Source organism: Lichenostomus cassidix, chromosome 21, assembly GCF_008360975.1.
Source record: "Lichenostomus cassidix isolate B80296 chromosome 21, HeHo_3.0, whole genome shotgun sequence".
In the NCBI taxonomy this organism is placed as follows: domain Eukaryota; kingdom Metazoa; phylum Chordata; class Aves; order Passeriformes; family Meliphagidae; genus Lichenostomus; species Lichenostomus cassidix.
The window spans coordinates 2758391-2770244 of NC_139501.1; the positions used below are offsets into that span (position 1 = coordinate 2758391).

Here is an 11854-nt window from a genome sequence, read left to right on the forward strand (position 1 = left end):
TTATGAGGCTGTAAATTCATGTGGCTGCCCTTTGTTCTCCTGCAAGCCTTTGCACGAAGTTGAGGTAGGAGCTATACAATAAATGAATGTCACATTAATTACCTCTGAGCATGCCCAGGAAAATTACAGCAGCTTTTGGAGTGGGTGGAAGTTAATTCTTTACAGAAAAAGAAAAAAAAAAAAAAGAACAGTTCCACTTACTTCAACCCCAGTTTCTTCTCAATAAGGTCTTTGAATTTATAGGCACCACCACCCGTGGCTTTGATGACTTTTGTCTCTGTATTGACAAGGTGGTCTTTGATGAAATCTAGGCAGGTTTCAATGTAAGTGTTTTCAAATTTAATGAAGTGAAGTCGAGCTGTAATCTCCTCCTGAACAGATATTTCATACAAAGGTTCATTTTCTATGTCCTTTAAAAGAGAAAAGGATTTCTTAAGAGAACATTCTTGGAGAAATAAGGTTAAAGGTTAAACTACTGAACTTGTGCTTTTTTTTTTCCCTTAAAACTGTGATAATGCCATTAAACAGAACACCTCAAGCTATGTCAAAGAAGAATAGAGTTTCACAGGTCTTAATTCTCTTTAAGCTGAGATAATCAATTCTCCCATGCAGCAGACATGCATTAAATCCTTTGCATTAGGAAAGTTATGTCTACATGGGAAGAGAGATTTTTTACAGAATTACCTGTCTGGAAAATAACTATTTCAAACAGTTCCTGACAATACAAACATTTCCTGATAATGCAAACACTTCCCAAGAATTTTTAAATAGAACAAGTTATTAAATGGGTTTGGATAAAATTTCTGTTCTACCCAGTCCAGAACCTCATTCCTGTGAATCAATCACATTCCCTGCTGGAATTCTCACCTTTCCAGAATGATCAAAGGACCTCACTCTTGCCACTTTGTGCTGGACAGTTGAATAATAAGCCAGCTTGGTTAATGAACCACCTGTTCATAAAGAGATGACAAGTTATGATTAATGCCTCACATTGGCACAAACAACACAACTGATGTTTGCCAGCTCTTGGTTCTCAAGGTCTCCTCAAGTAAAAAAGCTAGAAAGGATTAAGGGAAATGCAGAAAGAACCTTTGTAGAGGAATTGTTTGGCCTGGTTAACCCCCAGAGCACCACAGGAGGGAAAAGCTCCATAAATTCAGCTTGTGCCCAGCTGATATGGGACGAAGATAAGCAGTGAAAATTCTTAATTAGCCAGGCCAATACATGAAATGCTGTTATTTACCTTGTTTGGAAACTTTATGGAACCCCCCAAATCTGTATGAGGATTTTCTCAGCTGGTTTGCCGCAACTGAGCAAAGCCCTCCATGTGCACAGAGTGTTTCACCAGCAACACCTAAATAACATTCTTACCCTGCTTCTAGGGACAAGTCTGAAAGTTCATGGCTGGATGGAAAATGACTCTGAAAATGACTGAGTAACTATTTTGCAAGCTTGTTCCTGGCTTTGGGGTAAAGAATGCTCAGGATGATGTTTCTCAAGCACGCAGCATTTGGAGATATTACCAATGTGCATGTCTGAGCACAGCAGCCTCAGCAGCCTCTTCAGGCCTCCAGTCTGCTCATGGCAATGAAACTCTCAACTCTCCTCCTGAAACAGAACTCAACCTCTTGCCCTTGCTCTTGTCTTTGCATCTGACCTGCAAAAGCGAATTTCTGGAGCTACACTGAATAACTTCACTGTTTTCCACCACATTGCTCAGTGCAAGGTCTGAGGGTCACTGTGACCAACTACTGGGTTAATGTTAAAGTCCTGAAAGTAAACAAAAACCTGGCAATGTTAGATCCTAAATAATGGCTAAATTCAGTGGCACTGCACTTTCCTGCCCTATAATAACCAAGAAATGAAGCAGCACAAGATAATCCCTAGAGTGTGTAGCTTTGCCTTTATAACAGCACTGTCAGCTTGCCATAGTGCTCAAGTAGTTTTATTAAGAAAATACTTGCAATCTGTAGGACTAAAACAGGCAGTTTACTCCAGCAAAACTTGAGTGAGGTCAACACAGAGTGACCATGGACACACACTTATAGTAACAAAAGCAACAAAGCTTCCCCGACCTTGGATCTGATTTCAGTGTCCCAGCCAGTGCTTTAAAGTTTCTGGTAAACAAAATCCACAATCTGCTCTGGTAAAAGGTGAGGGTTTGGTGCTTAGAGGTGAGGGGTTGCACAGCTTTTCATGGAAAAGCTTCCTTCCACAGCTCCAAACTGAGCAATCACAAAGCCCGTGCTGGAATGTCACGCTCTCTACATTGACAGTGACACAGGTGCTGCAGCAATTTATCACCAGATCCACGGCATGTAGATCCATGCTTTATGCATTATCCCCTTCCTCTCCCAGTTTTTAAAGACTTAAATCCATTCAGAACACCAGCTGAGACGTGTAACTAGGTTTTATAACTAATCCCACGGCTCTAATTCCGCGCTGACCCGCACAAAGGGCCAGATCTGGCTGGTGTTTGAACAGGCATGGAACCAGCAGCTCCTGAGGGGCTGAAGTGACTGGTGACACCACAAGATTCTCTGTTATGGTGCAGGTTTTCTTCCCATTGCCACTGAGTCCCCACCACACAGAGCAGCGTTCATATGGCTTGGTTTTCCTTATCCTGGCTTTTCTCCTAAAAAGTTCTGCTGACCTTGTGGCTGTGGAACGGGAGGAAAACGTGTGAACTGGCACTTCTGGCTTAGTGCATGTCCTCAGAACCGCTGCTGATCCCTGCACGGGTGCCAATGCGAACAGGCTCAGCCTGTCCCCGCACAACTCCCGCGCAGGTGTCACCCTGCCGTGTGTCACCCTGTCCCTCGGCTCAGGAGGTGGCAAATCAGGAATGCTGGCTGCTCGGGCGTAGCACAAAGCAGGAGGTGTTTTGGGGGATGGCTGAGGCAGCACTGACAGCCCCCGACCCACGCCAAGCCCTGCAGCCGCCCTGCCCTCCCCAGGCAGTGCCACAGCCTGGCCCCCGGCCCTTTTTGCCTCTTCAGGCCGGTTTCGTGCACCGCAGGACCGCACGCAGCATCCCGCGGGCCGCGGCCTGGGCGGGGGGCGCCCGGGGGGCTCCGCGCTCGGGCCGGGGGCACTGGGGCCGGGCCCGGCGCGCTCTGAGGGGGCGCAGCCGGTGCCCCTGGCCCCGCCGGCCCCCAGCCGGTTCGGCCGTGCCCCCCGAGCTCTCCCCTGTCCCCCCTTGGCCGCCAAGGGCAGCCCCGGCAGGGCCGCCCCGCCCGGCTCCCCGCGGCCCGTTACCCGCGCGCGGCCCGCCGGGACCTGTAGTGCCGCTGCCCGCCCGCGCCGCGCCGGCACCCGGCGCCGGGACTACAACTCCCGTCACGCCCCGCGCCGCCCCCCACGCCACGCAGCCCGCCGGGAGCTGTAGTGACCCCGCGCCAGCTCGCGCCGGCCAGCGCGCCGCGGGGAACTACACTTCCCAGCGTGCTCCGCGCGGCCGGCCCGGCCCCCCGCTGTCCCCTCAGCGGGGCCGGAGCCGCCGCCCGCTCCCCGCCGCCGCCCCCTCCCCGCAGGGCCCCCCCGCCCGCTTACCGATGTCTATGGCGAAGCGCTTGGCGTTCTCCAGGTTGCGGAAGATCTCGTCGGGCGGGAGGGTGATGCTCTTGTCCAGGCTGCCGTGACCGCTGCCGCGCCCGCCCCGCTCCGCCATTTTGAACGCGACCCGCTCCCTCCCTCACCCCGGCCTCATCGGCATGCAAATGTATGCGCATAAATCTGCATGCTAACGAGGGGAGGGCGCGCGGGGGAGGCGGGGAGAGCGCGGTGGCCACGCCCACAGGGGGGCGGAGCCTGGAGGACATGGCGGGGGGACAGGGAGAGACCCTCGGGAGGGATCGGTGAGACCCCAGAGAGGGAAAATGGGGAGAGAAACCCCCGGGGAGGGCAGGGAGATCCCCGGGGAAAACTGGGGGGGAGCCGGCGGAGAGACCCCCGGGGGAATTGAAGGGGAGGGACACCAGGGAGGGGCGGTGAGACCGCCGGGGTGACACTGGTGACAGCGGGAAGGTGAGACCGCGGGAGGAGCGGGGAGGGATGGGGAGAGCCTAAGGGACAAGGGCAAACCCTTGGAGGGGTCGATGAGACCCTTAGGGGGGAGAACGGGCAGAGAGACCCCCGGGGAGGGCAGGGAGACCTCCGGGGAAACCTGGGGACAATGGGCAGAGGGATCCCCGGGGGGAACGTGGAGGGGACAAGGACAGACCCCTGAAGGAGTCAGTGAGACCCTTAGGGGCGGAACGGGGTCTCTTCCCCCGGAGAAACCCGGGGAGAACGGACAGAGAGCCCCCCGGGGTGTCCCTGGTGGCTCACGGGGTCCCGAGGGTCCAGGACAGTGACAATAAACACACACAGCAGCCCCACGCGTGTCCCCTGTAGCCAAAGCCTGGAATTTTAATCGTCTGCTTTTCCAAGGGTTTTGTGACCCGGACACATCCCCAGGAATGTGAAATGTGCCATGGGGCGCCTTGGAAAACTTTATCTCTTAATTAAAAGTATCGCCTGTGTTTCGTGTCCCCGGCTGTGACAAGGGGTCAGAATTAGATGATCTTTAAGGTCCATCCCAACCAAACTATTCCATGATTTTTTTTCCCGAATTCACCCTTGCAATGACCTTTCTTGGCTCTGAATTCTCAAAGAATTGGCTGCCCGGGCATGCTGTTGTTTTGTCTCACGTTTAATATTCCCGAGCTATGGAAAACAGCATTGCAGGGGGTCCTGATGGACACAAACTGGTGCAGAAATTCAGTGCCAACCCTAAATATCTCAGCTTTCACTGAAATGTGTGTCATGTCCGTTCACCACAGGGAAACCAGCTGTAAAAACTACCCAAAAAAAAAAAAAAAAACCAACAACTTTGGATTTATTAACCAGATTTTTATTTATTTCTGACCGTTAAAAGTTTCTCCAACTTCTGACGTTCAAGATAATTCTGGCACAGGTCATACATTGGTGCAGCTTGCACAGAACACTTCATAACATCCTCCAAGGACAGTAAAAAATTCCCATTTTCCCCTGGCAAAAGGGTACCAAAAACTAAATACAATTTATACGCCTGCCTTTCATGAAAGACTTTGATAAATATTTCTTCTAAAATCGACAGCACAGCCGTAACTTCCAGTCCTACAAGGACATAAAAACGAGCTCTCGCCTTTACAAAAGGCACACACTCATCCTGAACCTCACAAACAGCCCTGGCTGGTGAGCAAGACATCCCGAGGAATTTCCTCTACACAGTTTGGGATATGGTTTAACCATTCTCAGAGCATGCTCACTACAGACTATAAATATTATAGAAACCCTTATGGCACCGTGGGAAGGTCAGATTCCCAAAAGTGTCCAGCGAGACCCCCTCGGAGCCCCCAGGGCATTCCAGGTTGGATACCTTGGGACCCCGAGGAGTCAGAGGAAAAAGGGACACTTTTGGGAATTCTGAGCGTCCCAGGGCTCGCAGCTTTCCCGGCAGAGCTACATGGACAACCTCGCAGAGGTTAAGAACAGCCGTCGTTCCCCTCCGAACGACCCCTCCAGCCCTCCCAGCGGGAGGATACAGCTCACATTCCCTCAGAACGACTTTCTCTCCACGCGGTGGGATCGTTGCAGTCCTTCTGGGAGAAAGGGAGCTCACAGCCGAGCAGAGCAACGCCCTGCAAAGGGGGAAGCATCCTTCCCTACTCGTGAGAGGAGTGGGGGCGACTTGTACAGCAAGTCATAGTCTCCTCTGGAATACGCCAAGTGTCCGGGAATCATGGCATCGCGACCTGCCAAGGCCTCCGGAGGCTGCGGGAGGATCTCGGTGCTGCTGGTTTTGCAGGAGGCTGGTGGCCGGAGGTGGCTGCAGAGGGAGAAGCGGTGTCCTCGGGTGCCACTTGTGACCTCCGGGAGCGGCAGCTCGGCTTCCCCCGCCTTGCTGCTGCCCTGGGACGGAGGGACGGGAACTGCAGAGCCGCCCTGGGGCACTGCCCGCCAGGATCATCCTGCTGCGGGCTCCTGGCAGGGGCTGCGAAAGCTGGGAGGGCAGGAGAGGAGAGAAGTGTTACACAGGGAGGCTCCGGCTGGAGTTGGTCCCTAAGGAAAAGGCAGTGAGAGCGATGGGAGAACTCACCTCGCCCGTATCCTGGCTCGCTCGCAGCCATCCCTAGTATGTCGCCTTTCCCCAGCTCGGATTCAGGCTGGTGCCTCTGCAATCCCTTCCCAGGAGCAGTTCCAGTGCTGTAAATCCACTCTGGGGTTGCCGGAGCTGTAACACAGAAGGGAAGAAGGGAAGGTGAGCAGCGAAGTTTCCCTTCCCCAGCTCCAAACACCCAAAAAGGCCCAGCCCTTCATCGATACTCACTCTGTGCTTGCCTCCGGGCAATGGGCTTTCCAGGGAGAGAGCACCGTTATCCCAAGGGCTGCTTTCAGCTCCGAGTGGAGAGGGGAGCTGAGATCTGCCCTATTTATACTCCCGGGTCGCATACAAAAGTCTGGGTCCGGAGCGACTCGGAGTTTCCCACAGTCGCCAGCCAATCCATGCGTGCCCGGGACAATGGGAAAGCATCCATTACAGCATGGCAAATTGACTGTGAATTGCCTGGGGATAATACCCCGCTCCCAAAGGAGCAGGTGGGCTGGGGAGTGTGTGACACAATAGGGTTTGGCATCGCGGCGCTGGGCAGGGAACGTGGGAAAGCGTTTGCCGTCATTATCAGCCAGCTTCTGCCTGATGTTGGGAACGTCAACATCTCAATGTGCTGCCTTTTTCCCAGGCTGTGTTGAAATTAAGCACAGAAGCCTGATCCCAGGAAGAGATAATGCTCTGCGCCCCAAAGAGAGGTTGAAAAGGGAAAGATGCAGAATTAGAGGGACTAAACCCTTTCATTGACATTAAACCGTGCTTAGATGAATACAGTACCAGATAATTTTCAGGCAACGAGAGACTAAAATCGAGGGAAGAGCCCTTCAAACACTTAGCTTGAAATATTTTCCTCTCCATTGTTTAAAGTCCCTCTGTAAGTTACATCCAGAGCTCTTCCTTGCTTTTGTTGGGGTAATCTGGGCTTTCCTACGGCAGCCCGTGACATGTAATGATTGTGATGTCTTTCCCGAACATGTCCTGTTTAATTTCATGCCACTTTGTAAATCCCTCACTGCTCCTGAGTCTCCACCTAAATATATTTCCCGTTTACAGACAACTGAGAGGGAGTGAAAAGTCAATTCTTGCCTATTCCTTAGCTGTATTATCCCCTTGAAGGTGTGATGCCCTCCGGTGACTCTGCCACAGGTAATGAAGGGGAAAGGGCCAGGCAGGATCCTGGATTGGAGTTGCCTTGCAGCAATATGTTTTTTCAGGTAGTTTGAAGTTGCCTGCTCAGGTCTGCTGCCCTCTCCCAGCACAATCCACTACAAAGCCAGTCAGGTTTAGGATCTGTCAGTCAGGCATGGGAGGCCTCATGCAGTTTTTGAATACCTGTTTTTAGTACTACAACAGCACTGATGAAAACCCTACTTATTTCCCGTGCCTGCCTTTCAAAAGCAGAAAGGAAATTTCTCATTTCCCTGTCAGCTGCAGTTCCACCTGCCCTCAGCATCCCTCTCAGGGCCAGCCCTGTGTCTGTGGGTACCTGGGTAGCAAAGTGTTCCAGCACACAGAGGGCTAGTGAATAAAAGGATATGATTCTGCAAAGGATGATCCTGGAACCAGTTATTAACCTGAAGATTTTAAAGCCCTTTTCACTGCCTGGATCCTCACGGATTTTTATGGGATGGGTGTATTCCCTTCCCAGCCCAAAGACATTTTGGCTAGATGGATCACTTAGGGTACAACTATTTTGCTTGTCAAAAGCTGTAACTGACCAAGAACTATGAGTCCTATTCAAAATCACCTCGCTGAACTATTTTGCCACCTTGTAATCTGCAGTATTCCTGGGAGCTGGGGCAATCCCACATGTGCTTGTGCTGTTTCTGCAGAGGGAAGTGAAGCACGGGATTTTCTGGATCCCTCCCGGGATGACGTGGGACGAGGGGACAGCAGGTCCTGCCACGCACCGTACGGGAAGGAGGATGCTGGCGGCAGCCGCGGGCACGGGGAGAAGGGAGGGCAGCTCTGACCCAATTTTCAGCCCTGGAAATATGAAATGAGCGGGTTTAAATAACGCCACGCTGGCCGCAGCACAATGCCCCGGCCTCCAAAGGGCTAAACCAGCTCCCACTGATTAAAGCCTTATCCCTTCCTGGAAGGGCCGGGCAGATGGTGCCGCAGGCGTGGGCTCTCCCCGGGACCCTCCCAGGCACACTTCTTTTGTCGGCAGTTTAACACCGTGAATGGGAAATCCTGGGAGCTGCGGGTTCGCTCCATCTGATGGGAATGGTGAACCAGGCACCCTGCCCTGCTGCCAAACTCCCGGCTCTCTGTCCCTTGGAAAAGCACCACAAATCTTCCATTCCCCCGCGCCTGCCCCATCCAGCCTCTGTATGCTGCTGGTGGGTGAGAGGAGCAAATATTCGCCCCGGTTGGTTTGGTTATTAAGACCTGAAAACTTAATGGCAAACAGTATTTCCCAAGTGATGCTCGTGAATAATAAATTGTCTAGACTTGGGCTGTCCCTACGGAGTGCAGAATGCACTTCCTGCAAGGATTTCAGTATGGAAAAATTATCCTGTGCTGTAGGAAGGCCAGTTAGTCTTTGCTAGAAGTCTGTAATTAGTTTGCTCAGTTTTGGCTTTTTTAAAAATTTCACTGTTAGTCTGTCCCCCTGAAACGTGTCTGTGATCCAAATCCCTGTCCCTGTGCTCCATGTCCATGGGAGGAGTTTGTGCCTCGGACTGCTGCTGCAGAGCCAGCAAGTTGGGCTGTCTGAGCCTCAGAGACACGATTTCCCCTGCTTTGGGAATCAAGGAGTAAAAGAGATGAATCCCCAAAAATGCCAAACCTGGACTTGACTGAACAACAGCACCCAGTAATTCCCTGCTTTGGAGAGGGGTGTGAGGTCTGGAGATGCCATGGGCAGAGGCTGTTCCTCTGTAAATCCCATCAAATCCCGAGTTGCATCATGAAGATGCTGTTTCCAAAATCCCAACCTGCCGGGGGTTACCTGTACCTTCAGCCCTGGCACATCAGGCAGGAGCCTTGACTTTTTCTATGTACATCATCTCCAAGCAGAGCTGCTCCTGGTGACCCTGAGCTGTGCTGGGATTGCTGTGAGTTGAGGAACAACCCCAGAGGATCCAGGAAAGGATCCAGGAAAGGATCCAGGAAAGGATCCAGGAAAGGATCCAGGAAAGGATTCAGCCACCCCAAGACTGTCATTATAGGTTGGTGTCCATGACAATCCATAAATCAGAACAGCTGGAGGACCTCTACCCTGAGGAATTGCTACCTGGCCTTTCTGCTCCTGCTTTACAGGTGGTGGTTTCAACCCAGGTGTAGATTTACTACACACACAGTTTTCACAGAGGCTGCTACTGCTTGTAATGCCAATTGGCAGCTTTCTTAGCCCATCTGATCCATGATTTTCCATGGAGGGGAACTCAGCGTGCTGCAATGGAGCAACAGGTCTGGGGGAGGGTGGGCTATCAGCAAAGAGCGTGGAAACCCAGAATTTCCTTGCCTGTGTCATGCAGATTTAAAAAGCAGTGTCCTGTACCTCTGGGGCAGTGCTTCCAGCACACAACTTGATGGCTTGTACCAATTTTAGAGCATTTTTATTTTAGGCCATTTCCTACATTCCTGCCAGCCTGTCTCCCAGATGCCATTGACGGCGTTTTTAAAGAAATAATTACGATTTTTTTACCTTTTTTTTTTCCTGCGCCTTCCTTAAATGGTTTAAAATCTTTCTGACAACCCCTCTTGAGACACCTATTTAGTGTCAAAGAGCATAACGTTCCCAAGTTTTAAAAGGGCCCTGGCATAATACTGATCGATCAATGTGCTCCTTGGGAAAATAGCTCTCCAGATGGTCCATCGGGACAGGAATTGCTGGTCGTCACAATGCGGAGCCAAAAAGCGTCACTAATGTGGGCTGTTGTGAGGCACGCTTCCTTTGTGGGCCTCTGAATGCCCTAAATAGGGAAGAAAGTGTGGGAAACTCCGAGAAACTCAGGCCCACACTCTGAGGTTAATAGGGGCTTTGTCGGGAGAGTATTCCTGAGCTGTGGGATCAGCATAATAAACAACATCTTCCCTAAGGGTGGGAATGTGTTGGGAGCAGGGGAGAGTCACCCCAGGGGCTTGAGGAGCCATAAGAAGCTTTGTGTTCAATTATGAGAAGTGATAATAATCAATAAATTGTCAACATAACCTTTGCTGGGCCAGGGCAGGGCAGGCTGCAGGTCTGGCTTTTAGCTCGGGGGTAATTGGTAAATTAAAGCCCAGAGGGGCAACTGTGCTTGATGAAAAGCAGAAGGGGAGCTCCCTGGAGCAAAACGATTTCCCAGTGGGGTTTGGTGCTTTCCCACCGCCCAGGGAGGAGGAACTCACAGTTTCTCTCCCTTGCACTCTTTTTAACGCAAGCTGGAGAGGTGCTGCCAGCTGTGACCCTCAAAAAATGGTTTCCTTGGGTGGAATCTCATCCCCAGAGGAGCAGCAGTGCCACGTGTGGCTGCACATCAGGCTGGGGTGGCCTTTGGGGCACATGGCACTCCAGCTGAGCCTGAACTCCCCCAAACTGCCCTAATTAGGCTTGATTTAAACCCCCCCAGGCATGGACAACAGCTGGAGTTCTGCTGGGATTCACAAGCTTGTGCTAATTGACAAGGACAAGTTGAGCACAGCGAGGTTGAAGTGACTTCTTCAAGCTCCCTAAGCAACCATAAAACCTAAAAATATCTCTTGTGAATTACTTAGCAGTTCATTAGGAAGAATGAATCTGGAGCATTGGTAGAGACCTGTACCAAACCCCTGTACCAAACCCCTGTACCAAACCCCTCTTTCCACTGGCAGAGGTGAAGAACACTCCATTATTGTGCCCAAATAATAACCAAAATGATCCATGACCCAGAAGGAGGCAGAGCAGCACATCCCTGACCCAGCTGTTTGGCTTTTGGGACCTTTCTGTGGGGATAACAGAAGGTTTCACCACAAACCATATGAGGACTGGGCAGGTTCAGTGTTGGATGCAGCTTGATCTGTCAGCTGAGCAGATCTCAGGTTGCTCCATGCACAGACAAAATCAGATATTCAATTTTTTATTTTATTTTTTTGTCTGGGAGCAAAACCTGTGTGGTTGAAACACAGCTTTTCAAGGGTAGCTCTCCCAGGGAATCTGAGGAAGGTTGAATTGTTGACCATTGGTGTTTTATGCTGTTTCCATATCTCTGGAAGAAGGAGAGGATTCCCTGTCATACACCCAAATCAGTGAATTGCTGTGGTTAAGACTAGTTTTGTGAAATGATTATTTGTGCAGACTTATTTTACTTTGAAGAGAAGGTAAAATAAAAAAAAATAATTTAGGAGAGGAAATGTTTCCTCAGTCTCTCCTATCAAATTATACCTTTAGCCATATAACTAATTTCACTCCAGTAAAGGGAGCAATTATGTTATTGCCTAGCAGAATTTGTGTCATAAAATTAAGACAACAAAAATTAGTTCACCCCATTGCAGGTAGTTTCAAAGATCCCCAAGCTGAGGCAGGTGCCAAACTCTTTGGAAGTTATTGGGAGATTTGTATGATACTCCCTCCTAACCAGGCAGAAAGCACAAGGCTGAGCTCAGCTTGGTGGAAAAGCTAAGAAGGGAAATGAAGTGGCAGTGGAATGAGTGATTTGTTAGGTTGCTGTTAAATCTGAAAGGCTGATACCTCTCAGCACCTCGCTTCAATTCCACTTCCATTTTGATTTTTGATGATTTTTCCAGAGGTTG

General features: G+C 50.9%; 1 protein-coding gene and 1 long non-coding RNA gene across 2 annotated transcripts in view; both read right to left on the reverse strand.

Annotated features, from left to right (window-relative positions):
* Positions 1-3719, reverse strand: part of PANK4 (pantothenate kinase 4 (inactive)) — a 16885-nt gene extending 13166 nt beyond the window's left edge. Inside the window, exons 1-3 of the mRNA XM_085079971.1 lie at positions 3553-3719; positions 868-950; positions 202-410 (exon numbers count right to left, since the gene is read on the reverse strand). Of these exons, the coding sequence (XP_084936097.1) occupies positions 202-410; positions 868-950; positions 3553-3670 (410 nt within the window). The 5' untranslated portion in view covers positions 3671-3719. The remainder of the gene's footprint in view (positions 1-201; positions 411-867; positions 951-3552) is intronic.
* A 1159-nt stretch (positions 3720-4878) lies between these two features.
* LOC146428261 (uncharacterized) lies at positions 4879-6422 on the reverse strand. Its single transcript, XR_014856133.1, has 2 exons — positions 6353-6422; positions 4879-6256 (listed from the first exon to the last, which is right to left on the reverse strand). It is a non-coding gene; the product is annotated as an uncharacterized LOC146428261 (long non-coding RNA).
* Between the last annotated feature and the right edge of the window lie 5432 nt (positions 6423-11854).